We start from the raw sequence: 27330 nt of genomic DNA on the forward strand, positions 1-27330 counted from the left end.
AAGAAGCAAGAAATGGACTCAAAATTCCACCAGGAGGGAAGGGCCCATCTTCAAAGGCCTCCAAGGCTATTAACACCATCCCCCAACTTAAGAAGGTACATTTAAACTGCTTGTCTGTGGCTTCCCAGAACTGGACTGAGTCGTCACCCGGCAATCAAGCGGCAGTCATTGAATACTTGTACACCAATGAATGAATGTCTAGCCTAGTTACAATGCATGGCTGTAACAATGCCACGGACTTTGAAATGCTAGAGGAACTTGATCGTCACACCAACAGCTGGAAACACAGCTAACACTTGATAACTTCAGAATCAGTTCTTTCAAAACTTTCAAGCACATTTTGGAAAATACTAATACTATGTGCATCCGTAATGTACCAAATGATGTCTTTTTGTGTATGAATTGAAAATTTCATTGCACCTTTTAATTAAAAATAACTTTATTTTATTACAAAAGCAGTTTATGTAACTCAGATATTTCAGCATGGTTTTACTATCCAAGAGAGAACTTTTCTCCAGAGAAATACATTTCTTGGTTTATAATAAAATTAATGAAAACAGTGTTAGAAATGCACTATCATAACATAGTTATCATTCTTTTACACACACAGGTATTTATGCTCTACAAATTTAACCTAAGGTAATACTATGGACATTAGGCTTAGGATTCAAGCCACCTACGCAGCTAGCAGAACACAGAACATAGATGACATTCTGATTAAATACATGCAGAATCCTCACACACAATAAATAGCTTCATAAAAATACCATCTGACCGTCAGAAAGGAGTGTACTTCAATACAGAAATCAGCCTGTACCACAAGAACAAAAGCCTTGTAGTACAGCATGCTGCAAGCAGCCAAGGGAAATTCCTTACACTAAGCAGAGCAAGGAGTCTCCCTCCAGGTGATATGTATATAAAGTAAGCTGCAAGGTGGGAGACACTGAACTGCCCGCAGTTCACCACATCCTACTTAGGTAACCGTCTCCAGAATTGTCCACGATATATAAAAGAACCACGTAGAAAAAGCTGTATTTCATGACTTTTCTTGCTACAATCTTTCTGCCCAAGAAGTGAGCATTTCAAGTGAAAAGGAAACAAACAAAAACAAAATGAAAAAACACCACATTCTACTTGGGAGGTAATATATACTTGTGGCTTCTGCATTCTCCTTCAGGAACAACACAATAGAAGAGCATTCGCAGTGACGGTGTGTACACTTTTGACACTCAGTGATCTAGGAACAGCAATCTGACTCATCTGGGAGGGGCATCCACTCACTGATGCACAGGGGCCATGCTCCATCTGTCAAGTGTCCCGGGAGACCAGCCGATCACGGTAGTGACAGCTAGAGCAGAGGGCCCCCATCACAGGACCACTGCTCTTACAGTCAGAGACACAGCTTTCCCAGACGCCATATCAACGAGACAGATGCGAGGGCCATGTCTGCCTCTGCCTATTTATTATCAAGAAGCCATCTTTATTTCCTGGTGGGATGGAGATGGTCCGACCTAGCCTTCATTCTCAACCCCTCGGGAGGCACTGAATCCGTCCTCTCCGGCTGTGTGAAGCACAAGCCTCAGAGAGAAAACATAGTAGCTACAAACGAAGGTAAAGGCTGGTCCCCTTTGGGGAAGTCTGGCAGCCAGACCCTACACCGAAGAGTATGGAACAAGAAAAACTTCTCTAACTGAAAAGGGAGCCATGGATACTACGCTTCTGTCACCAGGGAAGAGGCACTTCAGAGCTGAGCTCCTGACGCCCTCCATTTACCTGGTCATAGGTCTCATTTCCCACACTGCCAGAGGTACCGGCTAGTCCTCATACTGCACTTCAGCCTGCTCACCTCCAATGGATGCAATGGGCAGCTCTCACTGAGCAGGAAGGGCTTCCTGAAGCTCATCCTCACCTAGAAACCGATTCTAAAGCAGTGCATTCGCATGTTAGGGAAACCTCCAGCTAACGATGCAGGCAGCAGTCACAGGTAGAATATTGAATGCCTACGTAGAACGGCATTTGCAAACTCCAAAGACATAAGAACTAACTTGTTCAGGCTGTTAAAGATTTTTGAGGCACAGTGTAGTAATAATCCTGGTTAGGCATGAAGGGAAGAAACGTATGAAGGTTTTCCAGGCCTCAGTTTTGGTAGCCTCAAATGAGAAGTTCCCACTTAATTTCCTGTTCTAGCCTCAGTGACGCTGGCATCCCAGGCTTTTTAGTAGATCCAGTTCCTCGGAGAGGTCTGGCTCAGCCTCACACCATCAGGAGAGCAATGTGAGGGATGCCATGGAGGGACGTCTATGCTCAGCCAGCACAGTATCCACTTCCTAGGAGTCAGAAAGAGAAGCAAAGCCATTATACCACAGCCAGATGCCCAAAGAAAAGTGAGATTCCATCCCCAACCCCAACTGTTCGTCACCACATCCCCACATCCACACACATGTGAGGACACACTGGTATGCCTACACACACCTTGACCTGGGGACTCGGGTAAACATTAATGGCCTAGCCATTTAATGGCTTCTTTCCCAGAGAAGCTGACCTTATGACAATAACAGGGTACGTGTCTGTTTCAGAACTGGACTGTAAGTTACATATCTAAGATACAAAGCAGAGATAGGTTGGATCTCTGTGGTAATACAGGCTACATCAGCCAAGAGACCACACACACACACACACACACACACACACGCACGCACGCACGCACGCACGCGCGCACACACACACACACACACACACACAGAGTAGCAATGAAGTCACATGCTATAGGGCTTCTGAGGAGGGTCCCAACTGTTATGGTTACCCCAGTCCACCCTGAAACCAGTAGCCAGGGCAGATCAACTTCTTCCCATGAACTGGTACTGAACATTTACCTTGTAAGAAATTCTTTCCCTTAGAAAGTTTGTTTCTCAAGTATTAAATGTACCTATGAATCCAATCACCTAGCGATCTTGTTAAAATCCTGGTTTAGTAGGTTTGGAAGGAAGCCTCTGATTCTGAATTACTAATGAGCTCTGAGTCCCTGCTGGCGCAGTGTGGGATAAGGCAAGAGAACAGTGGATACCCATTGGTATCTTCTGCTCCAGGAGAAGTTGAGTATTATCTCATACCATTGGCTGAAGTCTGCTTGGAAACAGACAGGATGTATTTTAGAAACAACAGCCTGGTAAATTTTGAAAGACCTCCCAAATTTTTCTTTACAATAGATAACAGAAGCTCCAGTAAGTGTGGTCTATTGCAGTCCTTAATTCTTGCACAGGTACCAAATGGTGCAAGTGACTGACAACTTTAGTTGATGCACTACCAATAATGTCCTTCCCACCTTCCCCCAGAAGGAGGTGGAAGAGAGCCATGCCCATGCCCATGACGCCAGGCATTCTGAGAACGTCTAGTGGTTTGCTAAGTCTCAGCTTGTCTAGCATGAGGCAGTGTTGGAAGACAGTGGATGGGAAGAACAACTCAGAATACAAACCAAATAATAATAATAATAATAAAACCAGAAGCCTTCTGATACGGTCAAGTTACTCAACAACTTTATTAACCCATTCTATACAGACATGCACATAAAACACATTTTGAATACAATTATATACACTTTAAATGGACCCAATGCAGTATTTCATTATCAATTATCATGAGAATAAATCAGAATGCTACTAAGGATTGACATCCCCACTTTCAGCAGACCTGTGCCTAAGAAATCTGCAATAAAATTCTGTTATTGGGCTTCCTAAATTCAGCCCATGTTAATCCAGACCAGCAGTGCTCGGCCCTCTCTATATCACACCCCCAATCCAGACCAGCAGTGCTCGGCCCTCTCTATATCACACCCCCAATCCAGACCAGCAGTGCTCAGCCCCTCTATATCATACCCCCAATCCAGACCAGCAGTGCTCGGCCCTCTCTATATCACACCCCCAATCCAGACCAGCAGTGCTCGGCCCTCTCTATATCACACCCCCAATCCAGACCAGCAGTGCTCGGCCCTCTCTATATCACACCCCCAATCCAGACCAGCAGTGGTCGGCCCTCTATCACACCCCCAATCCAGACCAGCAGTGCTCGGCCCTCTCTGTATCACACTCCCCAATCCAGACCAGCAGTGCTCGGCCCTCTCTATATCACACCCCCAATCCAGACCAGCAGTGCTCGGCCCTCTCTGTATCACACTCCCCAATCCAGACCAGCAGTGCTTGGCCCTCTCTGTATCACACTCCCCATTGGTGATAGGCCCTTTGCCACAGAAAAGCCACCACATCTGAGTAAGTTGACCTTGTTGCTTCAACAACAACAAAAAACTACACACCATTCAGAAGTTTCTTGAAAAAGTGAGTCACATGAATATTAGTCACACACCCAGTGAAAGGCTTAAGAAAAGAAATACTCTGAGTCACTCTTGAGATCAGTTTTTGAATGCACATTTCCCTTTGTGTAAGATTAAGGCCAAACACACAGCAGACTAAAAAAGCAGCATTCTCAGTGAGAGTACATGACAGTGTAGTGTGAGGAGACATTAGGTTCAGAAACGGATGGTAAAAAGGAAGTCCTGCCCTGAAGCAGAGGACTGGATTAAATAACTTCAAGTAAAGTCACAACTTCATTGTTACTGTACTTCCGTAACTCACAACTCTTACAGCATTACCTTAGCTAGGATCACAAAATGCCATACAAGTAATCTACAACATCATCTTTTAAAAAATAATGAGAAGTTGGCCACTATTACACAATAATTATCTATGAAAAGTCATAGTGTACAGAACTTCTCCATAAAGGAAACAAGTATAATATTCAGTTCCTTTCTTAAAGGACATGTGTAATAGGTAGGGAATTATAGTGATGTAAACAGACTACCAATCAGGACAATGAGAAATGAGAGACAGTTGGCAAACAGACCTCTCGTCTTCTGGACACTATAAAACAAAATTCTCAGCCACACTTCTGATGTGTGTCCATCACCTCTAGGGAAAAGTCGAGATCTTGCATGGCAGTCCTGCTACCTGGCTCAACTGTTACATAGTTTTAAAATAAAAATGCTTTAAAACACAAACAAGTAAAAATGAATACAAGGAAAACTGGGTAATTTACTAAAACTTCAACAAATAAAACATTCTTCTGAGACCAGCAAGGGCAGGGGGATGTGCGTGAAACCCCATCACTAGGAGCTACCTCAGGCACCTGACGTGCTTCCCCGTTCACTGGCCACTCCAAACACTAAAGAGCTTCTCTGGAACTCAGATCACACCTGTCCCAGAAGACTCATCAGGCAGGCTTATTCCCCAGCAATCACACTCCTTTCTCAAATGAGGGGCCTGGAGATCAACTGTGGTTTTCAAAGAGGATTAATTACTCAGATCCTTGCCTGAAATGCTCAACCATTTAATGGTCTAGGAACACAATCCTGCTGCATCCCTAACTGACTTCTTAGGAACCAGGAAGAGCGGCACATACATAGCATAACGCCTGTCTGAAACTATGAAATGATTCCTTTACCAAGAGAAAAGGTCCTACATCAATGATCAGTAAGCGCTAAATTCCAGTTTGGAAACAAGACGGGACAGTAGTGGTTCTTTAACTCTCTTTTAGATTTCTCTCTCCAATCCATTTCCTGACTTTCTCACTCAGTGCTGTTTTCGTTTTCCCCAGGACTGGGGATTGAACCCAGGGCCTCCTACATGCCAGGCAAGTACTCTACCACTGAGCTACAACTCCCACCATTCTTCGGGGTTTCAACTTCCATTCAGCTTTGAGTTTAAAAATAACTAACTAAATAAATAAATAAATAAATGCAGACTATTACTTTCTCTTCCATTTTACACAGGTAGATTCAAGTCTTCACCTATTGCCTCCACAGCAAGACTGAAAGCCTCGATACAGGTACAAGTCACCTTTTCTTGGTAGGGGCTTGTGACACAGACACAGGCACAGCAGGGTCATCTCCCACCCCTAAGTAACAAGGGGGAAGATGAGAAGTGGAACTTCCCTCAGCTCTGGAGTAAGGGCACTTTCCACTGTTTTCCTGCTTCCCCTGCTCAGCTCCTCTGAAGGATCTTGCTCTAAAAGGTGAAGGATGTTGAAACCCTGCTGCTTTTCAGCTCCAACTTCCACTCCTTGTTATCCAGGGGTAACAAGACTTCCCCAGCTCTTCTTGCACCAGGAGAGAACTAACAGGGAAGCCGGGAGAGCGAGGAGCGGACTGAGAGTCGGAATGACGGTCCCGCGAAGCGCCCCTGAAGGCAGTATTTACAACAAGCTAGCTCAAGCGGTCAGCAACGGCTCCTCTTGGAGCCTAGATCCTTAGTTGTTGGACCAGTGTTCTTCCTCCTCCCACTCCGTAGCTCTGAACTACTCTTACCTGGCAGCAGGAGAAAGACTGGATGCCAACTTAGACCAGAGCTGCTAATAACTCAACAGTAGACAAAGGAACCATGTAAAAGTGCCAGACATGCCGCCAAGACCACATCTCATCCTCACACTGTGGGAGAGGACATCCCAAACCTCTGGGGTCTCACAGCCGTAGAGCCAGAAAACAGTCCGAAGACAGGCTACCCTCTCCTCCTATGTCAGCCCTCCCAGCCTGTTGGATTCTTTTGATAATCCATTCACCAATTACATCCTCTGTCCTCTTAAATTTTATTTCTAGTATCTTATACATGAGTACTGTATTCTAGCCCTCCTGTTTCCCGTCCAACTCCGCCAACATTTCCCTACTCCCTTTCCAGTTCATAATCTCTTCTAGTTAATTGTTACATTCGCATACATGTATACACATGTACGCATAAAAACCTCCTCTAGATGAAGAGCCCCAGACAATCAAGGCTGCTGAGAGAGGGAGACTCAGTTTCCTCCAGGAACAAGCCTTCCCCCGCATAGGCTATCCAGTCCCAGTTGGCCCGCCCTCATACATGCCTGGCCTCCTAAGGGTTGGTTGGTTGTTGTATTGTCTGTAATATCCAGGGCAAGGAAACGGAGAATGTTTGTTCTGTTTTGTCTTTCTGCATGTGTTTGCCTCACCAAGGCCAGTGCCCACAAACAAAGGTCCAGAGGGGACAAGGAGCACTGCCTAACAGGAATTCCCAGTGTCGTTGTCTTGGATGAGTTTCAGGAATCCAGGCAGCCTCTGAAACCGACTCAAGTACTCTCTAAAGGACGGATGGGTAAAGGACTCAAGGCCAGAAGTCAGCCGCCTGTGATGACCACTTCCATCAGGCTCCATCTCCCTGTACCTTCACCTTGTCTAAATTCTCAGTGTGGATCCAAGGGTACGTGTTTAAGTCAGTAATGTGCTGCACATCCCCCTGTGATGCCAAGGTAAAAGATGGGACTAGAACCCAGAACACCTTTCTAACACAGCAGTCTGCCTTTGAGGGGGTAACTCATTCAAAACTATGCTCTGTCCCAGCATCAGAACCAAGAATTCACAATTTCCAGTCTGATACATTCTTGTCTAAGATACCAATATATTGGCATTTTTCTATTCAGCTTAATAAAGTAGGATTTATGTGTATTTGTATGTCTATGTATATATAAGCTACATATATGAAGTACCTGGACAGCCAGGGAGAGAGCACCAGCTCCCTGAAGCTGGAGTTACAGGCTGCTTGCTGTTAAGCCACTCATCATGAATGCCAGGGACCAAGGTCTGGACCTCTGGAAGAGCAGCATGTGCTCTGAATGGCTGAGACATCTCCCCAGCCCCTCAAGTGGCCTCTCAAGCTGGGACTGACTCTTAGTGGACTGACCACTAAGGAAGTAATTTAAACACCCACAGATCGAGGCTCCAAACCCAGAGATTTTGAGGCAGTACTCAGCCCGACTCAAGGGAACCCAAGCATGCATGTATTTCAAAAATTCTACAGCACAGTCCAAGGACTGTTTCGGATAAGAATCATTCAAAAAGCTTTCTATCACAAGACAAAGTCTCATAGAAAATTGCTAACTTTCTCTCACCAGCTGGCCCCACACGACCAGCTGAGAGGTAGGGAGTCCCCTGTCTCTTCTGAAAAATCTCAGGAGACCTTTAGATCTGTCCCTTAGGAAAGTGTATCCGGGTGAACTGGTTCTGAGCTCAGCAGACAAGGCCCCGGGCCAAGGCAGAGAGAATCTCTTTTAAGCAAGTAATAGACACATAGAAACTTCCAAGAGCCAAACTTCAGGAGACTCCTTGGAATACTGAGATAGATTCCCAATACCAACAAAATGCCCCAATAAGAGGCTAAATTCATTATCAAAACTTTCATGCTCAAAAAATAATTTTTCATATAAAAACTTAGCTTAAGGAAATTATTCTAAAAAGTATGACGAGCAGCTTTACTGAATTTACTGAACACCCTGCCTTTTGCCTGGAGAAATTCAGGGCTCAATGGTAGATTGGGGTGCTTTTAAACAGCCCCAAAGACCATGGGCTGCAGGAAAGCTACTGGAATTTGAAGAAACTGAGCGCCACAGGACAAAAAGTCTGAACTGTGAATCTGTAAGATCTGGACTTCACCCCAGCCCCAGCCCACTCCACACCAGCAAAGGACTGTCTGCTCCTCCAGTTAGTAACACAAACCAAAACATGTCCACATCCTTAGAGCCAGCTCCCCAGGGCAGCAAAAACTTCGGACTGTTTCTCAGGAAAAGAGGCAAGAGCTCTCACCCTATGTCCACTTGCAAACTCCAGGGCTTTCTGTGGATGGTCTGGAGCCTGGGCTGACCCTTGCAGGACCTGGCTGGAGAGGAAGGGAGAAGGGAAGGGAAAGACTCCCAGTGCCGATCCAGACCCACCTGCAGACCCACAGCACCAATGGGGCTTAGACCCCTATCAACCATCCGTTCCTTTAAGATACCACAATGCCATGCACCACACCAGACAACCCAAAGAGAAGCTATAAGACACGGAGTTAAGTAAGGAGTGTAAGGACAGATTAAAAGGACACAGGTGAAGGACAAATGGGTTTTTTATCTCCCTCTATTCAGCACTCCCTCCCAAGCTACTCCCCACCCCAGCCCACCCCCACACACACACCTCACAGAGACATTAGTGGGTCAGACATGAGGAGACAGAAGAACCAAGTCCATGACTCATGCTTGGCTCCTCTTCCTTCAGACCACCCCATCTGGGAACCTGTCCTAAAAAGACCCAACTTGCCATCTTGCCCCCGGCTGAGGTGTTTACACTAGAAAATGGCTAAGGCTGCTCTGCACACGCATGAGCTCATAGTCCATGTTCAGATTAATGTTGGGACAGGAGTAGGGTAAAGTTAAATGACTTCTTGTTGATTAGTGGCAAGGGCAAGAGGCCAAAGCTGGAGGGAGACACACAGTTACACCACCGGAATGCTGACTTGGGTCTTCGGCTGGTCCGCCCCTTCTTGCATGTCCAGGGCACGGAGAGGGCTGAGGGGCTTGAGGGGCCGGCTCCCAACACTGTAATTTCTTGGACGCCTTATTGTGTTCGAACTGGACAGAGGCGTAAAGCTGTTCCTTCTCATCCTTACAGGGGTTTGGCTCTTGGGGAAGTTGTGCTGATTGGAAATGGAGGGATACCACATACATGAAAGCCATACCAAACCTTACCCATAGAGGTCACACAATGCTCCTGAGCATAACTGCTCTTCCTCCTGCTTCTCTACACACAGGACCGACCGAGCAGGGCATAGTCTGGGCCCATAGCCCCAGAGGAATAAAAGGGTCATCACAGGGGAAGATCCCTGGGCACCACGTTGAAGAGCAGTAAGGGAGCCAACAAAGGTGGTTGCTTAAGTCCACACAGGTTGCCAAGAGCAGACCAAGGAGCTGACTGGCAGCTCCTGACTATACTGGTAATGACCCCTTAGATCCTGCTTTGTAAATGGAGACTTCCCTGGGGGTGCAGCAAGGGAATTCGTACATTTCACTTCAGCCAGATTCCCAGGAGCTAACTTTCAGGGCTACGATTCATGAAAGAGATACTCATTTAAAAACTAAAAATCCCTTCCATCTTTCCCTGTTGGAAGTAAGGAGACCATTACAGGCCACGAATTTCTGGATTTGTTTTTCTTTATAAAAGAAACCCAAGCCTCTTGATGACAATGATTCAAAGATTCAAGGTGACTAGGAAATACTTACAGTTGGCCTATCACGATGCGTGTCCACAGCCTCCACATTCAGTTTAATTGTTTCCACTTTGCAACCTGAAAAAAACAAACAAACCAGGAGAGAAAAGCTGTCAGAGCCAGGCATGGTGGCTCACTCCTGAAACCCCAGTACTTGGAGGCTGAGGCAGGTGAACTGTCATGAGTTCCACACTACCTGGAGTTCCAGGCTAGACCCAACTAACCCCAAAAACAAAACAAAATAAAACCAAGCACAAGAAATAAACAACCAACAAGGAGGGGGTGGGAGTAGAGAGGAGGAGAGAAAAGCCACCAAGAAGCAGCTCAAAGAAAACTCTTCAGTCTCAGCATGGTCGAGCATACACTGGGGCATGCATGCGTGTACTCCAGAGAAAGACACATGCATATGCTCTTTTCAAGCGGAAGCTACTAACAGAACATCCCTGACACATATATCCTGATGTTCCTCAGATCCCACCTCTCACCAGCTCAAGCTCATAGTTACCATAGGCCACAGGAGTAAGTTTGAAGATGGTGTGCAGAGGACACCTCAAGTATGGTAACTCATCTGAAAGAAAAAAAGACCCGGGGAGGGAAGTCTTAGTATTAAGGAATACGGTCATTTGAGGAAAAGAGAATCTAAGGGCCCATGAGCTTTCTTTACCCTGACCATCACCTAGAGTGGCACAGCTTTTCCCCTCAAGTCAGAAAATTGACAGGTCCAAAGAAGCCACCCAAGCTACCGAGTGCTAAGGAAGGAAACAAGGGCCAGTGTAGATCTGAAATGCATGAAAAAGGAGATGCAGGCCTTCAAGCGGCCTAAGGACTGGGGAAAGACAGGCCAGAGGAGCACTTCCTACTGCTTTTCTAAAAGTGCTCCATTCCCACCCGCAAAGAGTGAAGACAGTCCTAATAAACCACCCGCAATAATTAGACAGACGAACTGGACTGTTCAAATCCCCGCCTTGACGCTGCCAGTAAGGTCGGCTGGAGGTGACCCTTTCGGCAGGCCAGGCAGCATCCAATCAGCCATCCTCCACTGCCAACTTTGGGAGCAGCAGACTCAAGTGAGCAAGTGGTGGGCCGATGGCTGCTGGGAGCTCCACACTACAGCCTCAAGAACGGACTCTAACATGAGTGGAAGAAAAGGAGAGCCGGTAGTCAAGAACCCGTTACCACCACGTCCAGCCTGTCCCTGTGTGTGTGTGTTATCCCCTCCACCACCCCTTCCCTCAAACAGCACCTGCGCCTTTATCCAAGAAGTAGGCCAGGAGACAGCGCATGACGGCTTGGTGGGAGATGACTAGGATGTTGCCCTGACGCTCCAGCTCCATGATGACAGGCTCCAGTCGCTGCACCAGGTCCTGGTATGACTTCGGGGGGAGGGAGGAGAGCTGGTAAGAGGCCAGGTGCATGCTGGCAGCCAAGCTGGTGGCTAAGTTCCAGAATCAAGAGACTACTCTGGCGGGGGAGGCGTAGTGCCTCTCTGCTGCCTAACTGCCCAGCCTTGCTTTCCTAAGAACATCCTGATCTTTCAAAAGCAATTATTTAGACCAAAAACCGCCGTTCAAGAAATGCAATTTATTTCTCTTTTCCTCAGAGACATTAATAGGCAGTGTGTAGAGTAACAAAAGAGTTCTAGAAGGTTCCTGAACCTCTGCCATTACATTTCATTTACCCTTGCCACGCACACCCTAGGGTAGAAAGCCGTTTCAAAAAGGATAGTGCCTAAAACATGGTAAAGGAAGTAACTCACACCCTGTACTTACTTAAGTGACTCTATCTGCTTGCAGGAGTGGAGGAGAGGGAAGAGAAGGAAAAAAGTAAGAAGATCATATTCATTCTCTAACATTCTCAGCACAAAAGGGTCCTTGTCACCCTGTCCCCTAGGGATCTTAGAAAGTTAACAAAACGTGGGCTGGAGAGATGGCTCAATGGTTAAGAGCACTGACTGCTCTTTCAGAGGTCCTGAGTTCAATTCCCAGCAACCACATGGTGGCTCACAACCATCTGTAATGAGATCTGGTGCCCTCTTCTGGCCTGCAGGGACACATGCAGGCAGAATACTGTGTACATAATAAATAAATAAATCTTTAAAAAAAAAAAGAAAGTTAACAAAATGTAAAGCTGACGGTCTAAGCTGAATTAAAGAGTAGGACCAAAGGCAGGGTAAGAAGGGGTTCCTAGGTCACGTTCCTAGGTCACCCTTTCTCCTCCCCTTGAGAAAAGTGCCCAGCAAAGCACTAGACAGCTACTCCACGTCAGTGAAGCCTCACCTCCCCACCAGGATAGCGATACAGGTACTTCTCTTGATCCCGAAGTGCAAATTCCTCGGGGTACCGCTTCTCAATCTCCGCGTACGTCATTTCCTCGCACACGCCCTGCAAGAGCCATAGCAGTGTCAGGACATGGGCTGGCCCACGCTCTCCCCATCCCAGGTGAGGATGGTGACACTGAGGAACACCAGTGCCTCACTATGTGTGGAGGCCACGTGCTGAGGCCGGCCTTCCATGTACTGCACCTATCTGTGGCCAAAGTCAGTTGTCACAGGTGGAAAGAGAAGCGTCTAAGCTGACCTGTCAGCTCAATATTTGGGACGCTGAGAGGCAGGACGATCATGAGTTCCAGGCCAACCTGGGCTAGAATGAGCCCTGGTATCAATAAAAACAAAAAGAAATATGTATCTGGGCTAAGCAGTAAAGAATGTCAAGAAAAATTTGGGGAAAGACTTTCCCAGAACTGCTGGCTGAATGATCACACCAAGTACTACAGGTCTGAGTGATTAGGAGTTTCCCTTTCCTAGCAGGGAAACAAAATGAGTCCTTGTAAGCTCCACTTGATACAACACCAGTGACTCAGTTAGAGACTGGTGTCCTGCCTTGGGCTCAGGTATGGAAGATCCCTGATGAGGAGTAGTTACCCTCTTTCTCGTCTGACCTCTGAAATGGCCAGATTCAGACTCCTCAGTTTCTAGGTGATGATTCTGGTTTTCTAAGCTTCCCAGGTATATTATAACCTCTGAGAGTGTCAATCAGGAAGGCTGACTCACAGCATCAATCTCATTTAGTATCTTCCACTGCTCATAGGTCACCCCAAGACACTCAGCAGTCTGAATTGTCCTCTTCAACTGGCTCGTCCACACTTTGAGGTCCTGGATCTCCTGGTCCTCCAGAAACTTCTTCAAAGCCTGAGCAAACTGGGGTTTGGGGAAAAAAAAGCTAAACAAAGAAAACCCACCATACCACACACACACACACACAATACACACAGAGACTACTAGCCATGGTCAAACTATAAAGCCAAGAGGAAATGAAATTCAGTTGGAGGACTCGGTGTCACATCGAATAGTGCCCAATAATTTCCTGATGGCTGAATGATCACAGCAGACAGGGTCTCGGGTGACCCACACTCTAATCCAGAGTTACGAGCAGTAAGCAGAGACCGTCCTCCTCAGCCCTTGCCTGGCTGTGTGACACCACAACCTACGCCCCAACGGGATTTAAGCAGGAGGGGATAAAACAGATGACCTCCAGCACGCCCTTCTAACTCTAAGCGTAGGAAATCCAGCCTGCCGGCTTAACCACTCACCTGCTTTCCTCGAAGTGAAAGGCCAGAGTCACCCCCAATCTTCCCCAGGAGATTGAAGTCGCTCTCTCCATGCCGGCAAAGGTAGATTGTGCGAGGCTGGACATGGATGTTCATAAGGTAGTAGACAATTTTACTCTGGATGTAGTCCTGGACTCTGTTGACCAGAAATCTCTGGCCTACATTTATCACCTTGATGAAAGACAGATCCCTGGGATAGGGCAGAAAGAAGGAATTCCACGGTAAGAAAATCTGAGACGAGGAGTGAGGTGGGCAGGGAGCAAGGCCTGTCGGCCCCGGCCGACAACCCCAGCACTTAGGAGGGGCTCGAGTTCGACCCTGACTCAAGACAAATGAACCAACAAAACGTACGGGGAGAATGACTTGTGCACTGCCTGGGCTCCATCAGCTAGCTCTCCCTTCTCTCCCCATCACTGCCATATTTACAGAACAACCAAACGCTAAGTAAGAGATAGATTACATCTTCAAATGAAGACCACATACAATTGACTGAACTTCCAACAAGAATGGACTATCCCCGGTGTCCATCCTGCGCCATGCCGTATGTGCAAGTGTGGGAAACACAATTCACGCTTCCCAGAGCTAGACAAAGTGACTTGAAGATTTTGCTAAATTCAAAATTTGGTGAGACATGTGTGGGCCCCCCATGATGTGGTCAAAATCTAGACAGAGCATGGCAACTCCAGGGGGCGGGGGGTGGGGGCAGGGGGACGAGGAAGGAAAAAACCAGAGTGCCTGCTACACCCTGCACCTAATCAACCCCTCTCAAAGACATTGCCACTAACTATTTCTTTGTAGTCATAGGATTGTTCTTAAAATTAGAGTAGTAAGAGCTTATTCAAAATAATGATCAGGAGAAAATGATACAATAAGGTAAGTCACCCACTGACCTACCACCAGAGATAAAATCTATAAACATACATACTTATAAACATAAATATCCCTGTAGAATGCTTTTCTACACAGGAATTAGAGAGACTGAAGGTATCTTCTTATGCCATATCTGGGGCAGTGCCTTTCAGCCACTTCTTACGGAAATGCTTCTAAATACCTATATTCTGGGAAATCCATTTGAAGAAAATGAAAGCTCAAAACATTAATGCAATAACTCCAGTGACTTAATCCTGGGCTGCGCACATCGCTGGTTTTGATAATTAGCATGACTGGATTAAGAACTGCCTAGGGTACTAGAGACACACTCTGGGTATGTCTGGGAGGGTGTTCCCACAGAAGACTAAATAAGGGTGGAACCCTCCCCCTGACTACAGACAGCAGCATCTCATGGTCTAGAGGGTCCTGGGCTGAATAAAGACAGAAGAGGGAGAGAGGCATGGGGCTCACATCTGTAATCTCAGCACTAGGCCTGCCCTGAGCTCAAGGCTATCCTAGAATACACAGTGGGATCTTGACTCAAAAACTGGGGGGAGAGGGGAGAGGAAGCCAGGGGAGCACAACCGTTCTGCTTCCTGAGCCTCTGAGATGTGAGCGAGCAGCAGCCTTCCACCCCCATGGGGCGGGGGGCAGTCCTGCTCCCACGCTGTCCCCACACGGTGCTGCTGTACCTGCTGAACACTAAGCCAAAACAAACGGCCCTCCCGAGTTCCTTATGCCAGGTGTTCTGTCACAGCGATGAGAAATGAGTGGATAGAACACTGTTTCTTGGAAATATAATCGTAGCACTACAGAGGGAGAAGCACAAGGGTCAGGGGTTCAAGGTCATCCTGTTACATGGTAAGTTAAAGGCCAGCATGGACTCCTTGAGACTGTCTCAAAAACTCAAAACAAAACACACTATTTCATAAGGCAATGTTCCCACAGGTTTCCATACATACACTGCCTTTCTGCAACATGGACTTAACATGTCACTATACCCGACACCAGGCCAATCAGTCTGTATTCTATGCCTCACTGCCAGGAGACATTACCACAGTCAGAATGGCTAACATTGATCAGACATTTCTCCTTCTGTCAGGCAGCATCCCTGAGTTCCTGTGATATATATGTAACAAGCATGTATACTGAAATACAGATTATATATGGTAAACTTCAACACTGATGACATACCTCTAAGAGATACCCTATAGCATTCTAGTCCAGATTTGCTGAATCTGGAGCAGTGCTTTGTAACTAGAGACGATTTGGGTCCCTGGGAGACATTTGGTAATAGCTAAAAACATTTCCGCTGTCACAGCTTGGAGGTGTTTCTGGAACCTAGTGGACAGAGGTCAAGGAGACTGCTACACATATTAGAGTAAACAGAGTAGCCCCTATAACACAGAATTCCACAGTTCAAAATGTCACTAATGCTTAGATGGAAAACCTTGCTCTAGAGCAGTGGTTCTCAACCTTCCTAGTGCTGAGACTCCTTAATACAGTTCTTTAGGTTGTGACCCCAAACATAAAATTTTCGTTGCTACTTCATAACCGTAATTTTGCTAGTTATGAGTCATAACATAAAATCTGACATGCAGGATATCTGATATGCAATCCCTAAAAAAGGGTCATTCTAACCCCAAAGGAGCTCCCAACCCACAGGTTGAGAACCACAGATTAGAAAAGAAAACTGATGATAGGAAAATGTGGTTAAGCATGGTTAGGTAAAACACACAACCCACATAAATATCTGTGCTGGACAGTTTAATGTCAACTTAACATAAGCTAAAGTCATCTGAGAGCAGGGACCCTCAATTGAGAAAATGCCTCCAGAAGATGAGGCTGCAGGGCATTTTCTTAATGAGTGATTGATGGGGAAGGTCCAGCACATTGTAGTTGGTACCATCCCTGGGCTGGTGGTCCTGGGTTCTATAAGAAAGCAGGCTGAGCAAGCCATGAGGAGCAAGCCTGTAAGCAGTACCCCTCCATGGTTTCTGCATCAGCTCCTGCCTCCGGGTTCCTGTCCTGCTTGAGTTCCTGTCCTGACTTCTCTCAGTGATAGACTACAGTGTGGAAACATAAGCCAAATAAACCCTTTCCTCCCCAGTTTGCTTTTGGTCATTGTGCTTAACACAGCAATGGTAACCTAACTAAGACAATATCACAACAAAAACCTCGTTCTGTGAAATGACGTGAACAGCATAGGTTTAGATTACCAGGAAGAATTCAAGACCAACAGGGAGAAAGACACTTTTCCTCCTGCCTCAACCCTCAGATCATGGTGTTGAACCTTACTTATCATAGTTGTCTGGGTCAAGGGGCTGGTAAGTGACTTTGTAGCACTCAATTCTCTTCAGGAAGTCCTCCATCACATTCTCCCTATTCCTTTCAGGATAGTCAGGGCTTGACACTTTTACCTCCTGAAATCACAGGAACATAAGGGCCCGGTCAGAATTCTGTTCTTAACAGCCTTCCTACAAATAGCCACTGCTAAAAACAGAAGAAGTCCATAAAAACAGCTTTCACTAGAGCACTGACATTTCCCGTTCACTGAACACTCCCATCCTGTCCTGTGACCCTGGCAACCAAGAAAGGCAAGACAACTGGGGAGTCATGTGCCTGCCTTCTGGCCAAGGGACAGAGGGAGTCATGCAGCTAACCTGCTTCCCAGCCCTGAGCCCTTTATGTATTTGCCTACAAACACAGAATGGGCTCCAATTTCCCCCTACTGCTTCTCAGCACAGGGGATGTGACCCGGTATTTGACTTAGGGGTCACTGCCTCTTCCTCAAATAAGGTAAGTCCAGCTCCTATGATGTGAAGGCACCTCCTGGAGAGCATACCAAGATGCCTATGGGCACAGAACCAAACAACCTACCCAGTGAGCACTGGCTGGTGCAGTGCCCCACAGGGCACTGGGGTGCAATATTCAATGCTGATCGTAACATTAGATGATACTGAATCAACAACCTTCCTAGGAGGTGGCTGAACAGGAAAAAGAAGTCGAATCTGGCACAACACTTAGGTCTCCCCATCGGGTAATGTCAGAACACAAAGCCAGGGCTCCCAGCCTAAGCTGTTCCCCATTCAGCAACTCATTTCTACTGTATTCTCCACAAACCCAGGTTCTTTTCCCAAGAGAAGATTTTCAAGGTACAAAATGCTCCCAGATAAAGAAGATCTCTGTGTTTCCTTCTTTTACTATCCAGAGTTCTCTCTCTCTCTCTCTCTCTCTCTCTCTCTCTCTCTCTCTCTCTCTCTCACTGAGAAGAGCAACAGACACAGACAGACTGAGACTGACTGACTAACTAACGGTAACAGGGATGACACTCACCAGAATATTGGCAGCAATGACATCAGGATCATCACAGACAGATTCCACAAAGAATACCTGGCCATGGAGCGAAGGTGTGAGAATCATGTCAAAAATGCCAGATTGTTAACTGAAAGCACATACTCACCCACCCCACCCAACTACCACATCTTCAGGATTTCCTTATGAAGTGCCCCCCACCCTGCCTTACAGGTTAAATAAAGGCCAGAGAAAGGATCTAAACAAAAACACGCAAAGATAGATGTAGGCCCCAAGTGGACACAATCAGATATCCTAATCTTGTGGTCACCAGAGTCAAAGGGATCTACATTCCCATCTCTCCATCCCAGCTCTCCACCTCCACTCCTCCCTTCTCTTCCAACATAGAGTCAGAGCCCACCTTGAAGGCATTCTGCTCAGCAAAATTCAAAATCATGTCCCTCCTCTCCCGAGTGGTATTGGTAGCGTCGAACACCTAGGCAGAGAGCATACAAAGCAAATGACCGGGAAGAGAAAAATGAAACACGGCCCAAGGCCGACTCCAGGTGGGGCTGAGTAACCAGGACGCTGGAAGAGTGGGGATGAAGGGGCAGCAGACATGGCTTACCGCAATCTGCCCACTCTCTTCAGTAAAATAGGCCTTTACATCCTCCAGTGCTACCAGAGCACACTGTCTGCCAGGAGAAAAAAGGAAATCGGTGAAAAGATCTAAGAGCAAACAAGGCCAGAGACACACACAGTTGTACTGCCCACTCAATTTCTTTCTGGTTATGCTCCCCCTAACTAAGTCTTTCAACTTTCCCATGGAAGTTTGCACACCATCCTACAACTTCCTCCATGTCCAGTTTCTAGGCCGTATACCCCTTTAGACATCACGCCAAAGCATCTTCTACAGCCCTGTCTGCTACCCACCCACCCAAGCTGATCTTTCAATCTAATCATATGCATTAAAATGCCCCCAAGATATTTCCTGAGAAAAACTGGGCCCTAACACACTCAGTCTCACAACTGCCCAGGAACAGCTGACTTAGGCCAGGCCTTGAAAAGGAAAGAGACTCACTTGCGGATCTTCATAGCCTCTTCATTGTCATGCCGGAAGAAGTCGTAAGACTTATAGGACTTGACCGCTTCGCGCCGATATACCCCGAGGTTAAACACTGCAGCAAAGACAATACAACAGCCCCACTAAAGGAGACTTCTTGGCCTAACAGAGTGGCCAGTGGGATAGAAAAAGCACCGTGTACGTTGGAAACAATACCAGACTAAGACAAGCTGGGTTCAAGTCCTGACTTAGGTGAAGAACGCGGGCAAGCTGAAGCTGAGCATCTATCTCCTCGGGTACTGTCTCACCAGGTATCATTAAGGTTCAGAACATGACACATGTGCCATGAGTTATGAGACAGCACATTCTCGTTGAAATCTGACTACTTCTACCAAAGGCATTCTATCAAAACTAGGATGACCTGCCTAGGCCTGGAGGAGACATGGCTGGGGACAACAAATCCAGGGAACGAGGAAGCAATCTTTATCTTCATCAGAAGTATTAGAGAACCTCGATGCTAGGAAGATCAAGTCTCTCAGAGGCCTGTGGGGCCCTGGAACTAATCAACTCCCTTCCCGGGGAAGGGAGGGCCTGCACCTACCTTTGGTGGGTACCCCAATCCAGTTGAGGTAGCGTGTTAGTTTCTTGGACACGTAAGTCTTGCCCCGGGCTGGCAAGCCAATCATAACGATGAGAGTTGGGGAGTTGGTCATGTAGGAGGCCCATGCTGAAAGAAAAGGAGACAGGCAGGGCTAAGTGACGACACGTCTCGTGAGGTTTATGTCCAGATGAGGAACTCCGTAGTCATCATCTCATTTAGTCCTCACAAGCCTGCTGGGCAAAGGTCCAGGAAGGGCGAGAAGGCAAACTGAGGCCACAGAGTTAAAGGGTCATGCAGACTTCCATAAAGAACCCACGCCCAGGCATTTTTTTCCCAAGTCTTCATTCAGAGAGGTTCCCAAGAGAGAAAGAAACAGTAAAGATTCCGAAGAGACAGAATGATTAATAACATTGTAGCTATGATTCTATAAATAGGTCCCACAGAGTATCTCCCTTGAGGATCCCACCCATCCCTCCAGAGCCACAGGCAAGACCTTGATGGTCTCTGCAAAAAAGATCCCTGCCTCAAGCTATTGTGGCCACCACACTCAGGTCATGAACTCCTCCCCACTTAATTTCTAAACCACAGTCCCATTTGGTAGCCAAAGCCTACAGGAGAAAGGTTTGACTAGACTCCATAAAGGTTCAGGCTCAAGCACAAGGACATGGAGGCCTGCCTGCCTCAACAGCTCATATAAAGGTAGAATGACTGGTAAGCAGGACAGTTGGTGGTGCTGACCTCTCCACAGTAACTAACTTCTCTCAGGAGTGTTCCTTTACAAGTACAGGTTTCACTGGGCTGGTGGGCTTAGACAGTCTGTGACTCGTACAGCACAAAATTAGTCCAGTGTAGATGTGCCATTGGAATCCAGACCTGTGCGCCCCAGTTTTTCTCCCTAACAAGAGGCCTTTTTCAGTTCACTCACAGAACTGGCTCCTCCCTGTGCATGCTGCCACCAAGCAGAGGTGGAGAAAAGACCTGCATTTGCACCTGATCAACCCTTCCTTGAAGCCAAGACCCAAGCTGACATCACCAGGGACAGCTCAGGCTGCAGCCTCTCTCCATGGCTAAAGACAAGAAAAGGAAGAAAACCACCTTGACCATCTGCTTCCAGCACCTTTTTCCAAGGGACCCTGCAACAAGTGTCACCTGATGGTGTCAATGACACTCTGAGGCTAAGCATCTTTGAAGCTGCAGTGAGGTTGTTCTCACTGTGCCAGAAACTAAGGCACCGGGGCATTTCCCCATTCATGTGCACTGACGGTCTGCATCCTCAAGACCTGAGATCATTATAATGTCATGTGCATTGCTGTTGTGACACCTCCCCGTCTGCAGGATCAGGGGAAGAAATATCCTAAAAGGGAGATGTGGTCCACCATGATTTGGGAGGACAAAGGCACCCACCTAATAGTTCAGAACCTGCTGAGCTGCTTCCTGCCTTGAAGACGCCCATTTCAATCTCCTTAGAGTCTTTACTTTGTTTAGCTTTGCTAAATAAACTTCTATTTAAGCATTCTATTAACTGTCTCTATGAATTCTTTCCTTCGGAAAGAACTAGGAGAGACCACCCACCGAGAATCAGCCCTGTTGTGGGAGGGGGGGGGGATTGCTGATTCTGGACAGGAGCTCCACCAAGACAGGTCATGGAGCAGCAAAAGCATTTTTCATCTCTATCCACACAAGGAGCTAAGAAGTAAGTAAACAACACCTGGTAGCCTCTGTGGGCATTAGTCCCTGAGCACTGACCCCAGGAGGCAACAGACCCGCCTGGCAACAGGTCCCAGCAGTAAAATCCCCCCCAACCCTCCACCCCTAAGTCTTCATGGTCTCCAGCTTATCACGTACTCCTCTGGATATGTGATGATTTGGCTCATTAGCTGCACTTACAGGCCTCTCTGTCCACATCTTCTAGCCCATTAGGCACTTCCGTCAATGGTACTGTTACCCTCCCTGAAGTTTAGAACGAAAGCATGCTTAGGAGCTACTCGGAGAGAAACCCGGGAGTAGCTGCTCTGTGTTCACCATGCTGGACAGAGAAAGCTAGAAAGCTAACAAAAGGTAACAGGGTGGGGCCACCGGCACTCCATATTCCTACTCTTCAGCATCACTCTTCCAGCCTCAGCCTAGAGCACACACACACACACACACACACACACACTTGCTATAACCAGGGCTTCTCACTTTCTGGGGAAAAACAAAAACAAAAACTCAAATAATACTTCCTATCTCAAACTGCCAGGCTGGTAAAACTGGGAACTTTGTTCCTATCTGTCAAAGGAAAAGCACCACCTGAGTGTGAATGGAAGGCACTTCACACCGATTGACCTAGAGATATGTAACGCCATCTCTTGACATACATGGAAAACTGTTCCAATCCTGAAATCCTTTTGTCTTTTTTATGCAGAGTTAAACTTGCTTTATCCAGCTTCAATTCATTTCTCTTTATAAGCATGCTTAGTGAAAAGGAGAGCTTGAGAGTTTCTTTCACATAAATGGAAAAACTAAATCCCAGACAGCGTATGAGCACGGCCCGCAGGACCACAGAAGAAAGTCAAGGTCAGGCTTCTTGACCACATTACTGATCTCATGACTGCCTATTCAGCCTTATCTGCTGGTTCTTGGCTATCACATTAGCACATAACAAAAGGTCCCATGGAAAACATGACTGTGTTCTCCAAGCTTATCTGGGAGGATGTCTAGGAGAGTAATGGTTCTTGGTCTCCTCACGGTCAAGGACTTTTTCCATTATCCACATTAAACAGGCCCAGTATTTTGAATATGCAACCCATAAAACATTATCATTATTGTTATCTTAATGTTATTCATTAAAAACTATAAAATCTGATTATCTACTGCTGTTTGACTGATGAGCATGAAATAAGCAGTTGGAAGAACTGCACCCAAACACTAAGAAAACTGAGGTTTCTGGTAGGCAGTGCAGCCTTGGTCAGTAATAGGCAACCTCCAGCAAATACATCTCGAGGCCCAGAAACTTCACAGAACACATTACAACATGGTGGAGGGTTCCCACTGGGTCTGTCATGCTCCTTGATGTCTGTAGGAAATGCTGTTGACATGAGCATGCAGACTTATAAAGGTGCTCACTGAAGCGTTCTTTGTGACAGTGAAAAGTTTCAATTATCAGGCGAGATTCACACAATGGAGAATGAGATCAATGTGGATTTACCAACATGTAAAAAATAAACAAGAATCCAAAGTATAATAAATACTTAAAAATGAAATGGCAACAAAACAGACTATGTATATCATGAGTCTACCTATGTTTGGTAATGGGATACACCAGAACTAAACATCCAAAAGAAGTGATGTTAGCAGAGATAAGAGAGCTTGGAAGAGATTTTACTTTCCATGTTTTCTTTTTTAATTATTTGAGTTTCCTAAACAAGCATTACTTTTGTATTTAGGGGAAAATATACTTGTTTTCTCCAGATCTACTCAAAATATTTTAAAAATAAATAAAAGAAACCAAAACATGAGAAAGAAATAAAGACTTAATAAGGAAAGCGTATAGGTCCCTCATTTCCTGCTCCCAGAGACCCCTGAAACCACTCACCTGAGTACCTTAAAAGGACCCCAGCCAGTACACCTACAACCCCACACCAGGAACAACTCAAGTCCCAGGAAGGCTCCTGAGGTCTTGGCTCCTTACAGTCATTCTTTGGCTTGAAGTGAAGCCCTGTCGCTTCCCAGACTCCAAGTTAGCTCGCAGGTGTGAGGAGCAGCAAGGAGACAGCAGCTGAGCTATAAATAAAGCAACACGAGGCAGGCGGCGAGTCTACAACAAGGGACCTTCTCCACACGATGTGGAATGGGTGAGTCTGGGTCAACCAACTTAGGAATGATATCTACCGTTCAGTGAGGTTTTTAAAAAGGACACGGTAACAAAGTAGAACAGGTGCCTAGGACTCTACTCTCAATAGTAGGATGGATCAGAACAACCAAACAGCCAAGTCTCTGTGCACAGCACAGCACACAAAAAAAACAAAACAAAACTAACGCTCTCCTAAGGATCTCACAATCTCAGTCCTACCATGAGGTAAGAAAAGTTGGGTACATAAATGACAACTCAGAGCCCTTCAGTTGGGTAGAAAAAGCAGTTTTAAAAGGGTAGAGATTAAGGCCGGACGGTGGTGGTGCACGCCCTTAATCCCAGCACTCGGGAGGCAGAGGCAGGCGGATCTCTGTGAGTTCAAGGCCAGCCTGGTCTCCAAAGCGAGTCCCAGGACAGGCGCAAAGCTACACAGAGAAACCCTGTCTCGGAAAAACCAAAAAAAAAAAAAAAAAAGGTTAGAGATTAGAAAAGAAAAACTATGGCCAGGAGCAGGGGTGAGTCTAGAAATCATAAACAAGACCTAGGATTATGCTCCTTAATCAAAAGCCCTCGGGTAGAAGAGCTATGAGAGGGCTAGGAAGGCAGGCAGGAGAAGCAGCCAGTTGGAGAGCAAGGCAGAGCTAGGAGGGCTGAGAATGTGAACCAGCTGGCTGTGACGTCCACCCCATCCCTCTCCACTGTCGTGTGGATTACATACCCTAGTAACAGGAGCACATTCCCTTTAAGAGGGCCACACTGGATCAGAACATGTGAGTTATAATACTGTCAAACAATAGAAAACCTTCTTCACTGAAAAAGTAAAGGGCTCATAAATTATGAGGTGTTGCCAGCACCTGAGTATCATACTACTTATATGTATTGTTTCAAGAGTAAACACAAAAAGTAGAGTCACTTGAGAAAAATTATACACTGCAGCGAGTTCCAACATTCGTCTGAGTGCTTGTCTGCATTTTCTTATTTAATTCTCACACCACTCCCGGGAGAACAACCTTAGGATCTCCACTTTATAACAGAGTAAACTAGGTTAAGAGTGGCGGTGTACATCTGTAATCCTAGCACTCTGGATCTAAGGCAAGAAAGTCACATTTAACGCTGATCTGGGCCACACAGTGGGCCACTGTCAGGGAAAAGAAAAGAGATGGGGGTCATAGGGGACAGAGGGAAGGGAGGCTTGATTCTTTAAAAAAAAGAGTAAACTGGGGGAGAGAGAGGTTAAGCAAATTGCTCAAGGGCGCACAGCTAGGAAACAGGAAAACCACTGTTGAAACCCAGGGAGTCCCAATGAAGGGTCTACAATTAAGCAAGCATCTTGCCACCTAGTTTACTCACGAGACAGTTTGCCCTCCGTACTGACTTCCTGCCCTAACCACAGAGGTGTGCCAAGCTCAGTACTACACCGGCATCTATCCAGGACATGTGTCATGGACACCACATAAAAGAGCATGAAATGAACAAGAGCATGACCCCAGGATGGAGCCTCTGGGGTAGACTCTGAACACATCCAGTACCTGGTCTCCAGCTGACCACCCACCTCCTTCCACCCACCCACATGCAGAAGCACTTTTTACTCAACTGGAAAGGTTCCAAAAAAGGTGTATCCCACAAGGAAGACCAAGCATGCTAAAACCCTTCTGAGGGTTCTAGAAACATCTGACGGCCAATGCCTCAGACTTTTAGGGAACTCTAGAACCTTGCCTAGGAATGTAAAGTCGGGGGAACATTCCCCTGCCACCATTGCTGCCCTCCCTGCGCTTATGTGAAGGAATCTACAAAATGCAAGGCTAGTCCTGTAAGAACGTAAGGACCCAAGACACCAAGATTCACATGTCAGGGCTCGTTCCCCTCAGGCCTGGAGGTACAGGATGAGTACTAGCTTCTACCTGCAACTCCTGGTTGCTTGCTTTTTTTGAGACAAGGTCTCGAGTAGTCCAGGCTTACTCTGAACTAAGTATGTGTAGCTGAGCCCAACTTTGAACTCCTGATGCTCACCAGGGCTTGGATTACGGGTGTGGACCACCCTGCCTGGCTTCTGCCCGCAGTTTAGTGTCACCGATCTAGAACACAGTCCAAGAGATTAAGGGAAACAGACAGTGACAGCCCCAGATTAATCCTGTACCTTAACACTCTGCCATCCTATGTATATAAGAACTTGTTCTAGTTTCCAACATCAGGCAAGTGCTCCCATGGCCAAAGAAAGCAGCAAGAAACTCTGGGCCACACAGCAGTCAAGCTCCAAAGACACATTTCAACAAGCCTACTTGTTTGGGACAGGAAATTGCCCACTTTGTAGACTTTGTTTTAAATCCTATGTCATGTCAGATACAGTGGCACACATGTGTACTCAAAGAGGCTAAAATAGGAGAACTGCCTGAGTCACAGGGTGGCCTGGGTTACACAGCAGGTACCCAGCAAGCCAGGGCTCTGTAGTAAAACCCCGTCACAAAATAAATAAAATGTACGTTGCCATGCCCAAGAATTACTGTTCACTCCCACAGAGCAAGGGAGTCTAGGATACAAAGACATTTCCAGGACAAAGAGGGAGCAGCCTTCACTCTACCAGAACTCACAGCATTTCTTCCCTGCCTTCCGAAGGTTGGAGGCATGAGGTTTACAGCTGCTGCTGCTGCTGCTGCTAGTGTTGCTGCTGCTTCTGTGTTCTGTGCAAGATGAACTATCCCCAGACATGGTAGTTCTTCAGAAGGCACCTGGGAAAAGAGAGAGAAGAAAATACAAGGGCAGGAAGGAAGATGTCCCTAAAAACAATACAGAGATTAGTGTGCTACAAGCAAGGAGCCCCTAGAAGATTCAGGGCCAGCCTCTCTCCCTCCCAATTCACAGCCACTTGCTCTAGGATAAGTCACAAACCTGATTCTTCACCTACAGAGCTGCACTCCAACTTTGCACGTATTTGCTGACCTTGTCCACATTCATCTATCTCAAATCCAGCACGCTTTCCAACAGTCTTTTAATGATTTTCCTATCATGATCACTTCATTTTGTTTTATAGAACTGACAAAGATAACCGACTAAAAAGTGCTTGTCCAAGCCTCTTGACCTCACGTTCTAGTTTTAAGAATATGGGAGGAACAGGGGTGGCAATCAGAAGTGAGGTGGAGGTGAGAATAAGTCAAGTGCGTTATCAAGAAAGCAATCTCAATCCAAAGGTAAAACTCAGTCTTGAGGAGAGAGAGAGAGAGAGAGAGAGAGAGAGAGAGAGAGAGAGAGAGAGAGAGAGAGAGAGAGAATGGGAACGGTGGTGAGAAGGACAGGGGCAGAAACATGTCCTCTAGAAGAAGGAAGATGTAACGGGTCTGAGATCTCCCTAGCACGTTCTGTTCTCCAGTGTTCTCCATTCTCAAGCCTCCCTCCCTCCCCCCTGGGGCTCAGCGGAAGAGTATGACTTACCTGCAAAATAAGCCTTGGGTCCTAATATCAATTAGGTAGGAGGGACCGAGTTTCACTTCTGAAACCCAGATGGATACCAAGGAGCTCAAGACAAAAGGTTCTATTAAAAAAAAAAAAAGAAAAGAAGAAAAGCCTTGCACTGCTCCTCGCCTAACAGGACAAATTCACCAGCTGCAGCTCCAGCAGCGTCCCCGAAGGTCTGCACGCCCAGGGGTGCCAGGGGAGCTACACTTCCCGAAAGGGCTAAGCACCATCGCTCTGCACCTTCACCGCGCCCGCGCAGCACCCCATCCTCGCGTCCGGACGGCTCCACTCTCGCTCACCCTATTCGACCTGCCCTATTCGTCCTCCCGGCTGTGGACCGGGTGTCGCCACCGGAGCGCCGCGAACCAGACCTGGCAGATTGACTGAAGTCTGGGCTCCCTGGCTGGAACGGGGGGGGGGGGGGGGGGGGGGGGAATCACGTGGTCCGCTTGGCTCCGCCCACCAGCGCGTCAGTCCTCACCTGGAGGCAGGCTGAACCAATGAAGCACCTGCAGGGCAGGAGGCGGGCTCCTAGGGA

General features: G+C 46.8%; 1 protein-coding gene across 1 annotated transcript; it reads right to left on the reverse strand.

The window, feature by feature from the left end:
* Positions 1 to 421: 421 nt before the first annotated feature.
* On the reverse strand, positions 422 to 27196 carry Pfkfb2 (6-phosphofructo-2-kinase/fructose-2,6-biphosphatase 2). The gene is made up of 17 exons (XM_059253159.1): positions 26769 to 27196; positions 25931 to 26068; positions 19511 to 19636; positions 18928 to 19024; positions 18475 to 18541; positions 18268 to 18342; positions 17889 to 17945; positions 16851 to 16975; positions 13665 to 13872; positions 13126 to 13272; positions 12353 to 12457; positions 11320 to 11449; positions 10582 to 10644; positions 10090 to 10154; positions 9327 to 9506; positions 8639 to 8707; positions 422 to 2327 (listed from the first exon to the last, which is right to left on the reverse strand). The coding sequence occupies exons 2-17, from the start codon at positions 26046 to 26048 to the stop codon at positions 2262 to 2264; spliced, it is 1698 nt and encodes a 565-aa protein (XP_059109142.1). The 5' UTR covers positions 26049 to 26068; positions 26769 to 27196; the 3' UTR covers positions 422 to 2261.
* Between the last annotated feature and the right edge of the window lie 134 nt (positions 27197 to 27330).

Source organism: Peromyscus eremicus, unplaced genomic scaffold (genome assembly GCF_949786415.1).
Source record: "Peromyscus eremicus unplaced genomic scaffold, PerEre_H2_v1 PerEre#2#unplaced_2655, whole genome shotgun sequence".
NCBI classification, from domain to species: Eukaryota; Metazoa; Chordata; class Mammalia; order Rodentia; family Cricetidae; genus Peromyscus; species Peromyscus eremicus.

Excerpts from the sequence above, each read along its gene's own strand:
- Pfkfb2 (XM_059253159.1), bottom strand. The coding sequence starts at position 26,048 with ATGTCTGGGGATAGTTCATCTTGCACAGAACACAGAAGCAGCAGCAAC. Across the intron at positions 13,873-16,850 it reads GACCCAGACAACTATGATAA|GGATCTGTCTTTCATCAAGG; the intron begins GTAAGGTTCAAC and ends GCCCTATCCCAG. Across the intron at positions 8,708-9,326 it reads CGGACCAGCCGAAGACCCAA|GTCCTGCAAGGGTCAGCCCA; the intron begins GTCAGCATTCCG and ends CTCTCCAGCCAG.